This window comes from Macaca mulatta, chromosome 2 (assembly GCF_049350105.2).
Source record: "Macaca mulatta isolate MMU2019108-1 chromosome 2, T2T-MMU8v2.0, whole genome shotgun sequence".
Taxonomy (NCBI): domain Eukaryota; kingdom Metazoa; phylum Chordata; class Mammalia; order Primates; family Cercopithecidae; genus Macaca; species Macaca mulatta.
The window spans coordinates 45,509,796-45,523,304 of NC_133407.1; the positions used below are offsets into that span (position 1 = coordinate 45,509,796).

The following is a 13,509-nucleotide window of genomic DNA, read 5'->3' on the forward strand; positions in this document are numbered from 1 at the left end:
TTTCTAGTAGCTATATTCACTTAAGACTTAGAAGCAATGACAGTAGGCCCAATGAGTGCCTATACTGGGAATTAATCTGGGCTCAAAGGAACCCAAGCTAGGGTTCCTTGAAGAAATCGCTAATTTTAAGTCAGGGGCAGGAAATGTTCAAGATGAGCCCGGGTCATCTTGTCATGCCCAAAAGCAGAAAATCTATAAGAGATTAATGGAGGTCATATCAAAACTCATAGATGCCAACTTGAAAGGATTTCTACTTGCTTAAGATGGGACAATTTCAGCAATAAAAAAGGCTAGTGATTTTAATGGATAAAATTAATCAAACTTATAAAAATCTATGTAATCAAAATGATATTATAAAAGAAGAAAAACTTCACTGGAGGTTGCTACAGCACAAACCTATATTCCTAAATTGATTAACTAAAAGGAAATATTCAAGTAATTATGAACTGCTTTTCCTACATGAACTACAGTTGTTTTGTTTTTAAAGACAAGGTCCTGCTATGTTGCCCAAGCTAGACTCAAACTCAAGTGATCCTTCTGCCTCACCTTCCTAAGCAGCTGGGACTACAGATACGTACAATCATGCCCGGCTAGGCAAATCTTATGAGGAATTTTAAGAATAATCCCACCTAGTAAATACAGAAGGAATAATAAAATTAGAAAATCACTATTTTATCAACTGTAATGAAATAATGGACTTAGGCAATGATCATTAATTAATGCTAAAATCATCAGATGAAAGATTAATGAGGAATTTTATAATAAAGGGATTCAGGTTGGATAAAACCTACTGTCTAATCTTACCACTACTAAAAGTGGACAACTAGATGTTATTATGTGGCTCATACTGTGCCACAAGAGAAGCACAAAGCCTCACCTATGAGGCATGTTATAATAATAAATTGAACCTAAATCTAATCCAGCATCTATATCTAGGTGCCCATTTATAGAAAAAATAGGGATGAAAGAAAAGATAGAGGGAAAAGTTAAATTAGCTATTCGTCAAATCCCACATCCTAAAATCTTAACAGCCTAAAATAAGTAAAATGTGTGGGTAGGGAATTTAAGGGATGAGGTTGTTTACAAGAGGCACTTAAGGAGCCAGGCAACCAAATACATGTACGTAAACTTCATTTACGTCTAACTCAAGAAACAATGATACATACAAACATCTCTGGGAAATGGCATCTACAACATGATATACAATATCTTTGGGAAAAACACCTTTGAGACAACTGGAGGAAATGTGAATAAGGACTGAGTTTTAGATTAGATATTTCTATTAATCCTGCTAAGTATAACAATTCATGAAGGTTATTTTTTAGATGCCCTCATCCATTAGATACATCTAAAGTATTTACAAGTACAATGATGTGATTCTTGGATCTTCTGTAATATACCCCAACTAACAATCAAAAAGGTAGAAGCGGATTAGAAAAAACTAGCAATGTTGATAACTGCCAAGGTTGGGAAACAGGTATTGAGGTTCATTGATAACTCTTCTATTTCCCAGTATGTTAAAAGACTTTCATGGTAAAATGTTTTAAAAGAAGTAAATATGTTCTGTTTTCAATACAAATAGTCTTTCTATTTGTATTGAAATAGACTATTTCAATACAAATAGTCTTTATTTATTACTTGAACCCAATTTCCTTCAAAGAGATAAGAATTCAAGTTAGTGCTACCGGAAAATGCAAAAAAATAATAATAATAATAATAATAATTAACTCAGGCAGTCATTTACCTGCAACACAATTCAGGAAATTCATCCTTGAATCGAAGGCCAGTTCTCAGTGTGGTCATCATCTTCACCCTCACAGAACTGACATGTTTGGGTCCCATTAACTTCATCAAAGACATCAAACTGTTCAAGGCCTATAGAGTTAAGTAGCGCTTCAGAGTAAAGCTTACAAACATGCTGCCAGAAGCAGATGAGCCCTAAGGACAAGTGCTTCCCATCCAATATCAGGGGCCATCTATTCTCAGATAACACAAAAGATCGAATCAATGTTGGCCAGTTTGTTTCGTCCAATTGCTTATGTCTTATGTGGGAATTATAAATGTGAAAAATACAAGTTGAGTTCTTTTTTGTTTTGTTTTTTCCCTTGAAGGTGATTTGTTATTTTGGCCCAATATTTGTCTAGAATAGTAAAATTTCTAATGTATTAAAGGTATAATGCATATTGTTTAATTTCTTTCATATCTATCCCAAACTGCCATATGCATACATAAAACAAGCTGAATTAAAATCATTTTAATTTGAGACCATGTAAAAATTTTTGAAGTAAATGGAATACTTCATAGTGATCAATAGTTAAGGAAATTTTTGTCCTAATGATATTAAATTCAAGATGTCCTGAATTTAGCAAATAATTAATGATATACTCAGAAAATGAAACACATGAAAAACACAGAACCAGACCTGTTACCAGCAGCTCCAGTTTATAATGAAGGGGTAAAGAAACTCTCTGGTTGACTTTATATGCCAAAACATGCAAGCTCTTTATGGTTTACAAGACAAACTCTAGTTTTCTTAGATTCAAGGTGATTCTCTCACTTAGGATAGCAATTGGAGAAATAACAAGAAAGCAGCCATGTAGATAGAATAGTAGTTGGTTGGGGGATTAAATTTACTAGTTGACACCAAAAGAACAGGCATTGGTTGCTGAAATTTGCAGAGTTTAATATGGTATCATATGTCTTTCTTGACTCCTTAAGATTATTAAAAAAAAAGAGGAAGGGAGTAGTATACACTGAAATAAAAGCTTCCATTCATAGGTGTTTTTTGTTTGTTTGTTTGTTTTTATTGTAATCTTACGGACTGCAGAGGTGGAAAGCAACAGAAAGGGAAATTCTATCAATATCTAAAATTTTACTCCAATCTTTAGGACAAAAATTTCCATTGGTGGCCAACTATTGCAGCAGTCATAATGAAACTTCATTGTGGCACAAGCATTTAAACATAAAGTTGCTTTACATTATAATAACCTAAGATTTCTGGTGTTCAAAAACACTATGGGCCATGACCCACACTAGATCAATCTAAACCAAGGAGACTCAATGATGCAACTTTTGTTTGAGTTTTCAGTGATTGCTAGTCTCTTTCTTCAAATGCTGGACTAGATGTTGTGATGACGTGAGCTTGAAGCCATTGAGGTCATTACCTGGCTCTTAAGTACAGAGCCAATCCAGGTGAATCTGAGCCAAAAGACTGACTCTGAGAACTTTTTTGAGTCCAAAATCAAGTTATGCCCAAAGCTACATTATCCTTACGCTTTTAGTAACACAGCCACAAATTCCTTTTAGTCACTTTGGGTTGGGTGTTCTATCCCTCCTAAACTAAAGAAATGAAACGAATACAATTCCAATTTTTAAGATTCCCAAAAAGCTTATATAAGTTCTTCAGCAATAGAGAATGTCATGTTTGATTATTTCTCATCTTTGAATGTTTGTAGCTAGATGCAGAATTTATCTATATTCTATATGAATTCTATCTTAGCACTTTGGAACTCAACTATCACCACTTACCATTTTCTTATCTTCAATGCCAACACTAGAGCTCAGTAACTGCATGTTAAAAAAAGCCAAAATGCCCAACAATTTGGGTTGTAAATAATCAGCCTAAGAAATAAAAACAGATAATATGTAAGCTTTATACAGATTGAATTTCTTAAGTTGACATTTTAATTATTTAATTAATGTCATTTATATTTTACTTAACTAGATTAGCATATTGGAAATAAAGACTTGGTGAATTAAGTTTCTCCAAAAACATATATCTTCACACGTAGTATTTAAAGAAACTAATGAAATGATTTATAGTCACCTTGAAAAAATATGATTAAACGTATAGTACAAGGAGAAAATGGTAAGTTTTTTAATCATGGAGTGAGCTGGGGTGGGATCCTCAGGATCTGATTCATTTCAGGATGTGGAGTGGAGAGGAAAAGAAGAAAGAAAAGAATAGAGAAAGGAAAGGGACTGTCCTTATTCTATGACATTTAGAGCTAAGGTAGAAAAGTACGATTAAGGAAAGGGTATCCCACCAGAAAAATGATCTAACATAGGGGATAATATCCCCAGAAGTAATAGGGGAAAAGAGGCACAAGACTATGGGCATCAAAAGTTGCAGGCTAGATATCATCATCCATGACACTTTAGGTTTCCTGAAGTAAACAGAATTCCTTTCTTAGTTCCTTCCTTCCTTCCTTCTTTCCTTCCTTTCCTTCCTTCTTCCCTCCCTTCCTCTCTCTCTCCCTCCCTCCCTCCCTCCGTCCGTCCCTTCCTTCCTCCCCTCTTCCCTTCCTTCCTCCCTCCTTCCCTTCCTCCCTCCTTCTCTTCCATTCCTCCTTCATTTGCTTCCTTCCTCTCTCTTTCTTCTTTCTTCCTCTTTTTCTTAAACAGGGTTCTTTCCTTCATTCCTTCCTTTCTCCCTCCCTCCTTCTTTTTCTTTCTTTCCTAGAGTTTTTCTTTTTTCTTAGAGTTCCTTCCTTCCTTCCTACTTCTTTCTTTCCTCCTTTGTCTTTTTTTTTTCTCTTCTCTTCTTTTCTTCCTCTCTCGATCTCCCTCTCTCGCGACAGGGTCTCGGTCACCTAGGCAGAAGCGCGTGGCACAATCACAACTCACTGCAGCCTCAACCTCCTAGACTCAACCAATCCTCCCAGCTCAGCCTCCTGAGTCCCTGTAACTACAGGCATGCATCACCATGCCCAGCTAATTTTTTGCATTTTTTGTAGAGATGGGGTTTCGCCATGTTGCCCAGGCTGGTCTCAAACTCCTGGGCTCAAGCCATCCTCCTGCTTTGGCCTCCCAGAGTGCTGGGATTACAGGTATAAGCCACTGCTCAGCTGAGTTAATACTTTCTTAAGAGACGGTCCTGGAGGAGAGGGCATGGGCTTTAAGTCAGCCAAATCTAGGTTTGAATCTTAATTTTGACACTTCCTAATGTGTGATCATCTATAAGTTACTTAATTCTTCCAAGTCTGTAAAATGTGAACAATAAAACCACCTACTGCATAAAGCTGTTGTAAAGGCTAAATAAGATACTATTTATTGGCCAGGTGCGGTGGCTCACCCCTATAATCCTAGCAATTTGGGAGGCTGAGGCAAGTGGATTACATGAGCTCAGGAGTTTGAGATCAGCCTGGGTAACATGGCGTTTCTACAAAAAAATTAGCCAGACATGGTGGCACACACCTGTGGTCCCAGCTACTCAGGAGGCTGAGGTGGGAAGATCGCTTAAGCGCCAGAGGCAGAGGTTGCAGTGAGCTGAGATTGTGCCACTGCAGTCCAGCCTGGATGACAGAGCAAAACCCTGCTTCCAAAAAAAAAAAAGATATCATTCACTAAGGACTTAGTATATGGTTAAGTATTAAATCAATTTGTTCATATTATTACAAACTGAGAATGTGACCACTCTGTAAATAATATTCTTCTGTTTCATGTCTTTATGTACAGACAGAAGGAGCCAAAAAAAAAAAAAAAAAAAAAAAAGAGCTGGGAATGAGTAGCAACTAAAGCATTTTGAACTCTATAAGAAAGTTGCACTGCTTGATGTTGAGGCATCTGATTTAGGTATCTTCAGGTTCCATGCATTACCAAGAAAAGGGTAGGAGGGTGTGTGCTACCATATAATAGAGAGGAGTGAGGTATCCTACAAGTCTCTCCAGATTAGATGTCAGGATAAATCTTTATCTTGCCTAGCACCGGAAATCATCTGGTGTTTAATGCCTAAAATTGCATTTTGTTCTGCAAACTTCTGATTTAGATTGAGAGTCAACTTTGGCATAGTAAGCCACAATTCACTAATTGTATGGTTCCAGCCTATATTGCTTAAATAAAAAGCAGATAAGGATCACATAATCTATGTTAACATTCCAATATTAAACTTCTTGCACTCAAACAATTATTTGACTTTATCTATCTACCAATATATTATCTATCACCAAATACTTATTACATATGCCTAGAATCCTGTGCTGGGTACAGGTGTACAAGATAAGCAAAGTCATTCTCTCTCATTAGCTTACATGGTAGACTAGTATGAACGGAAGACACTAAATAAGTAAGTATGTAAACAAAGTTGTGATAATGCTATAAGAAAATAAACACGATCCTGTGATAGACAAGAAATGTGGTAAGGGAGTTGAGACAGGGTATTTGGGAAACTCTTGAAATCTAAAGAATGAGAAAGATCCAGGATATTATTCCAAGTAGACAGACCATCCTAGGTCTCAAAGCAGGAAAAACTTTGGCATGTTTAAGAAACACAAAGGAAACCATGTTGAAATACAGGGAGAAAGGAAGAAATGGGTTGTACCATGTGAGAGTAGAAAGGTAGGCAGATCATGCATGGCCTTACAGATTTTATTTTATGTTAAAGGCAATGAAAATCATAGAAGGAATTTAATCAGGGGAATGATATGAGTTTGTAAAAAGAGCACTCCAAAGGCTGTATAAATAATTAATTGTAGAGAGGGAAGAATGAAAGGACAGAATCATTAGGAGGCGTTCACAGTTGTCCCAAGAAAGATGATGGTTATTTGTGTAAGGGTGGTGGTGGCAGAAATGAAAAAGATATATTTTGGAAAGACTTGATAGCATTTGCCCATTGTTTGATTATAAAAGGATAAAGGAAATGGAGGGCTCACAAATGCTTCTCAGGTTTTGACTCATGCAACTAGGTAGATGGTACCATTACTGAGATGGGAAAGAATGGGAGAAAAACAGGTTAGAAAGGGAAAATAAAGATGTCTAATGAACATATTATATTTGGAATTGTTTGAGATGCCTATAAGACATGAGAGTAGAGATGATGAAAAGGTGAATATCTGTTTGCCATCCTCTCTCATCCTCAGGTCTATTCTTTGCCGCCTTCTGCCCTTCTCCGTACCTGGGACACTGACCAGACCGCATTACTTAGGATCCCTTGCCCTCTGGCTTTCCACTGAATTCAGTCAGCAGGAAATACCACTAGAACAGAGGGTAGGAGGACAGAGTATGGTTTTCATATTTCCTGCTCTGTGGTTTGAGGTAGTTCTGGCAGTGGCTACATTCCTCTACAATGAGAGGACTCCCCTCATGGTTCTGGCTCTCAATCAGGTTCTAGTAACACTATTTCTTCCCCTTTCCCAGAACTAAGTGGGGGGATTAAGTTTTCTGCTGTTTATAGTACCTGGGTTCCTTAACATTCCTTGCTGGTTCCCTTAACCTTGCCACGTCACTAAAAGTGGCCCCTTTGTTAAACTATTTCTGTGTAAATGTTTGTGTGTATGCCATCTGTATCCTCCCAGAAACTAACCTATATAAACCAAGCTCAGGGGCAGTCTGGACTGAAATTTCAACTAAAAATTCCCAAAATATAACTCATATTAAAGAAAAAGATCAAAGAAGATCATTAAAGGAGAGAATGATGACTGAAGAAAAACAGCCAGTTACATAGTCCTGAGTTATTCTAACATTTAGAGGATAAAGTAGATAGTTTACAGGGAAAAAGCCAGTAAAGAAGCCTAAACATGAGTGAACAGTGAAGCAAAAAAGAAAAATCAAGACAATGTGGTATCACAGATGCCACGTAGGAAAGGATGGCCAATTGTATTGAATGATACTGAAAGGTTGAATAAGATAGGACAGAGAAGTGACTATGAGATTTAATAGCCAAGAAGACTGTTGGTGATCCTGAAAAAACGAATTTCATAGAATAGTGAGAAAAGAGCCAGACTAGAATGGGAAATGAGAAACCAGAGATAAAAATCTCTCTTAATGAACTGATGCCTAGCATTCCATTATTGGAACGGCAAGCTTGTGGAAGTTATTTATATCCTACTGCTCAAGGTCATCACCAAGGTCTGATTTTTCACAAAAAAAAAATTTGCAACCTCTGGCATAAATGGGTTAAAATATTTTGCCAATAGTCCTTTAAGTCTCTTACAGGAATGAAGGCAGTTGAAAGAAAAAATAATAATTCAATTCTGAGGATTTATATATTTTTTTAAGATAAACAGTAAAGTGATTTCAAATACAAATTTATGGTAGAGAAAGATTTAAAATAGAGAACGTATTTCCTAACTTCCCTTCTATCCAACAATGGATTAAACTACAGTTAGAATTGAAAAGTTTCATTTGGGCCGGGCGCGGTGGCTCAAGCCTGTAATCCCAGCACTTTGGGAGGCCGAGACGGGCGGATCACGAGGTCAGGAGATCGAAACCATCCTGGCTAACACGGTGAAACCCCGTCTCTATTAAGAAATACAACAAACTAGCCGGGCGAGGTGGCGGGCGCCTGTAGTCCCAGCTACTCGGGAGGCTGAGGCCGGAGAATGGCGTGAACCCGGGAGGCGGAGCTTGCAGTGAGCTGAGATCCGGCCACTGCACTCCAGCCTGGGCGACAGAGCGAGACTCCGTCTCAAAAAAAAAAAGAAAAGTTTCATTTGTTGAGCTAAGGAAAGAGTAGTTGGAGGGGCAGGGTGAGAGGAGAGCTACAAACATATTCTAATATACACGTAATTTAAAAGTAGTAAAGAAAAATAAACTTCAACATTTTTATTCCGTGAAAAAATAAAATCTACTCAAAACACTTAAAAGTCTACATTTTCCAACGCTAATATATGTTGTTAATAGCCTAAATATGTAAATATGTAAACAAAGTTGTGATAATGCTGTAAGAAAATAAACATGATCTTGTGTTCATGATCTTGTGCATGTGACCATGCAATTTCAATCAACCTTTTCAAAATAAAAATACCAACTTAAAATTTAAACAAATTGCTAGCAGCCAGAAAATGATCAAAAATACGGTTTCTTCAATTTCATAATTAAGCTGCAAAGGGAAGAAAAACAAACAAGAAAACCTCATAGAACATATTCCTTACCATCAGTTCAGGTGATATGATATCTCTTGGGCCCTGATACGGATCATCACTGGATGCAAATGAGGCAAGTATTGACAAACCATTGAAAACCTGTTGATAGTGTTCTCCAATACGCAGCAATAATTCATTATGCAATCCTTGGAAATCTTGTCTCAACAGGCTCCCCAGTTCAATTTCTGTTTCATTCTAACCCAAAGACATGTTTTAAAAAAAGGTTTTTTCTTCATACTAACATCCTGGAAATAAGTATACTGATTTTAACATGCTATTAGTACATCAGGAGCTCTAGACCAGATGACAGGATTTACTAATGGTATTAAGAAAAGGCATTGGAAAAGATTCTAATCTTATTCTATCCTGGTAGGTCTCCCATGGATTATATTTAATGAAGTGAAGTGATCCAACTTTATATAGAAATAAAATATTAAAAAGCAAGTCCTAGTTTTCTCTAAGGTCTTATAATATCATCAACTCATTACTGGGGACACATAACCCTGGCAGGAAATGTAGTATAGTGGCTTATAGCAGTCTTTCTGTTCAGATTGTTTTAGTTTAAATTCTAGCTGTCATTTATCAGATATGCTGACTTGGATAAGTTACCTAATCTAACCTCTCTCTGCCTTAGTTCCTTATCCATGAAACAAAACCAAAAATAGTACCTTTGGCTGGGTGCGTTGGTTCACACCTGTAATTCCAGCACTTTGGGAGGCCAAGGCAGGTGGATCACCTGTGGCCAGGAGTTGGAGATCAGCCTGGCCAACATGGCAAAACCCCACCTCTACTAAAAATACAAAAATCAGCTAGGCCTGGTGGCAGACAACTGTAATCCCAGCTACTCAGGAGGCTGAGGCAGGAGAATCGCTTGAACCCAGGAGGTGGAGGTTGCAGTGAGCTGAGATTGCGCCACTGCACTCTAGCCTGGGCAACAGAGCAAAACTCCATCACAAAATAAATAAATAAAATATGAATAGGACCTTTATCTCATTGGGTAATTGTGAGGATTACATGAAATGATCCATATCAATTGTTTAGCTCAATTTCTGACATGTAGTAAATACTCCATAAACACTTATTATTATCATTCTATCTCTGCAATATACAGTTGTATTATACTTTCTCAAGATGAATAAATATATTTGATATTCACTAACTCTCATGTGGAAAGAGATGTGCTGTTGGCATATACTATGAAACAAATGAAGTAAATTAACATCAGAGAAAACAGTAACGTTATATGCATATTTCTCATAGTTTTCCTGTTCCCATGTAGTTTTATTCCTGAGAGATATTTTGTTAATATGACACCAAAAAAAGCAGCACAGGTTATAATTTTAAACGTAAAACCTACCAAAAAACTGGACCAAATTGTAATCAGAACACCAAGTAACTAAACTAAACACAGACATTATACTGCATTTGAAGGTGATTGCCTCTTCCTATGTACATAATTAAGTGTGTATCATCAGTCAACTTATAACTCCAATCAACTGAAAAGTCCTATAATGAAATAGGCTGAGAACCTCTCCTATAAAAGGATGTCTATCATATCCCATTACGGTGAAATGATCAAAGAAAACAAAAGGAGAATTCTATTTAATATAGTCTCAGGACAAAGATTATTTAACAACACTTAAACTTACATTCTTCTAGGACAGGCTATAATTTACTCACCCTCCTTCCTAGAAGAATGTTACATCTTTCCTATAATGCTAATTTATATAAAAAAGTAAAATATATAGAAATATTCAATTACCTTCAGATAATGAAGGGCACGTTCTAATTCATCTTTGGAACAAGAACAGACCAAATGAGAAAAAATATATTTGAAGTTGTTTATTAAAATCTCTCTACGATTGACATTTAATTGTTTTCCTAAAGTTCGAATGAGAGCAGAAGCTGCAGGGCTTGCTTTGGCAGCAAGATCGGGTAGTAGAACTTGTAATGTCCTCTGAAAAAGAATGCAACAATTACCAAAAAGTACATTTGTCTGGCTGAAAAAAATATTCACATAAGCTATGTGCAAAAATATTTTTAAATGCCACACATATTTGGAGTCCATGTAGGACTTGTATTTGAATTCAGATTTACCATTTATTCACTCAAATAATATTTACTGGGCAATTTGCTATGATTCAGGCACTGCACATAGCAGTAAACAAAATAGGCAAGGTACCTGATGGCACAGATCTTACATTGTAAAAAGGTAGAGAAACAGACAATAAATAAGCAAATGGAAAAGTAAAAAAGATAATTTTTCAGGAGTATGTGTTAAAATATACTCATGCTCTGAGGTAGAAATTACAAGTCTAATGTATTACTTGAACTTGTATTTAAAGAATAAGCAAGAGTAACCATAAATGCAATTTTTAAAGACATTTTTTAAATTTAAGAGTTGATGTTGAAACATATATAAAAAAATCTTTTAACACACACACCATCCCAATACTGCAACAATTCATTTTTGTCTATTCCTTTAAGACGTTTTTAATAAAATATATACAAAATCCAAAGATAAGAGAAATGGACTTGCATTTATTCATTCTACATGTACTTATTACATGTCAGTTACTATCCTAAGCACACATGTCAGTTACTATCCTAAGCACTGGAGATGTGATAGTGAACAAGAGCCAAGTTCTGCCCTCAGAGACACTTATATGGTACTTCTACTTTACCTTTCAACTTAATATTAACATTATAAGATTGTTGTAATAGTATAAGGTAGTTTCCTCAATGTTATAATAATTTATGATGTTAATGGTTACATAATATCCACCTACCTAAAATTAAGACATTTCGTTTCTACTCAGAGTTTTGCTTTTGTTTTCTTTTGCTACTTGGATAATGTTATAATAAATATCTTTGCTTTTCGATTCCCAGAGTAGAATGAGTGAATGAAAATGTATGAATGTCTTTGTGGTCCTCCCCACATACTAACATATTTCCTTCCAGTATTTGACCAATTTATAAGCAATTTATGTTTGCTAAACTATAGTAATGCTGTAGGGAAATATTCTGCATGAATTGCTATTATAATTTATTAATTAAGAGTAACAATAAACTTTGCCTTTGTGAAAAGGTTAAAAGATAATCTATTTTATCATTTGTAAACCTCAGTACCAATTTCTTTTTTTTTTTTTCTAAACTGAAGTGGTAGAACATTTTTTTTCTGAACCCAATGACTTTTCAAAGGCTTCCTAAACCACTCCATACTATAAAATATGTCATAGTAGATCATTTATACCACTACAATTTTATACTTTATTATTCCAACGCCTTACGAGTAGAAATGATCATATTAGACTTCAAATTACCAATGGAAAAAATCATAGCACCAAAGACATAAGGGCTCAAATAGCTAACTGAATTGATTAGCATTATTCAATTAGTATTAACTTTTCAGGACAGCTAACCATAAAGAACAATGACTCAAATCCATTTAAACTTAAGTTTTACAGTGTAAGCAATAATCTAGTATCAAAGTCAAAATCTAGAACGGCATGAACAAAATACTGAATTGCAAACCTCAAGTGAACTATATGTTGCAACTTACAGTAAGAAAACGATTAAGATCAGGAAAGTCGAAAACGTTGGCAATTTCAGACAAGGTATTTAAAGCCATTTCTCTTTGGTGAGCCACATCTTGTTTTCGCATGTCAGCATTCTGGCATGGAGTACTCGGAAGTGCTGTCATCTGACTAGAGTGAAGGGATTCTACCAAAAACTAGAGCAAAAACCATTTTATTGTTAGTTTTCACACAAAGAAGAAATTTTAACTAATACTTTTTAAGCTACCATAGAGGGCAGTATCAAATAGTATTCTACATTATCTGAATTGGTTCATTCAATTTTTATAACAACCTTAATGAGGCAGAGTATGTCACAACCTGCCTTTTACAGATGACATAATCAGGCCTAGTTAAAAAACTTGAATATCATGCTAAGGATTATACCACAAATCAGTATTTTAGCATAACCTAACTTTTCAACCATTAATTGAATATATTTAAAACAAAGTGTCATATAACATAGTATCAAGGCGTAAAAGAGTTTACTATCACTAAAAAGGGTATACATCATTATAAGATGATTTTCTTCCTCTCCCATTTATAACCTGTATCTTCAGACCAATATCCTAAAATATAAAAATGGCAAGATTTCAGTTCTATTAAATAAACTAAATACATCCTTTTTAACAATTATTTATTTTTTTTCTTTTAGACAGAGTCTCGCTCTGTCACCCAGGCTGGAACACAGTGGTGCGATCTCGGCTCACTGTAACGGCCACCTCCTGGGTTCAGGCGATTCTTCTGCCTCAGCCTCCTGAGTAGCTGGGATTACAGGTGCTCATCCCCATGCCTGGTTAATTTTTGTATTTTTAGTAGAGATGGGGTTTCACCATGCTAGCCAGGCTAGTCTCAAACTCCTGACCTCAGGTGATTCGCCCACCTTGGCCTCCCATAGTGCTGAGAATTCAGGAAATGAGTCACCACGTCCAGTCTTAACAATAATTTTTTAAAGCAAGCACAATGCTTTCTTTTTAAAACCAGGCACAGTGGCTCATGACAGTAATCCCAGCACTTGCAGAGGCAGAGGTGGGAGGATCATTTGAGGCCAGGAGTTAAAGAGCAGCCTGGGC

General features: G+C 36.0%; 1 protein-coding gene across 2 annotated transcripts in view; it reads right to left on the minus strand.

The window, feature by feature from the left end:
- ATR (ATR serine/threonine kinase) overlaps positions 1–13,509 on the minus strand; it is a 121,643-nt gene that overhangs the window by 81,113 nt on the left and 27,021 nt on the right. For both annotated transcript variants that reach the window (XM_015131992.3, XM_015131991.3), the window contains exons 14-18: positions 12,424–12,594; positions 10,624–10,818; positions 8,871–9,056; positions 3,529–3,621; positions 1,745–1,875 (exon numbers count right to left, since the gene is read on the minus strand). In XM_015131992.3, coding sequence (XP_014987478.3) covers positions 1,745–1,875; positions 3,529–3,621; positions 8,871–9,056; positions 10,624–10,818; positions 12,424–12,594 — 776 coding nt within the window. The remainder of the gene's footprint in view (positions 1–1,744; positions 1,876–3,528; positions 3,622–8,870; positions 9,057–10,623; positions 10,819–12,423; positions 12,595–13,509) is intronic.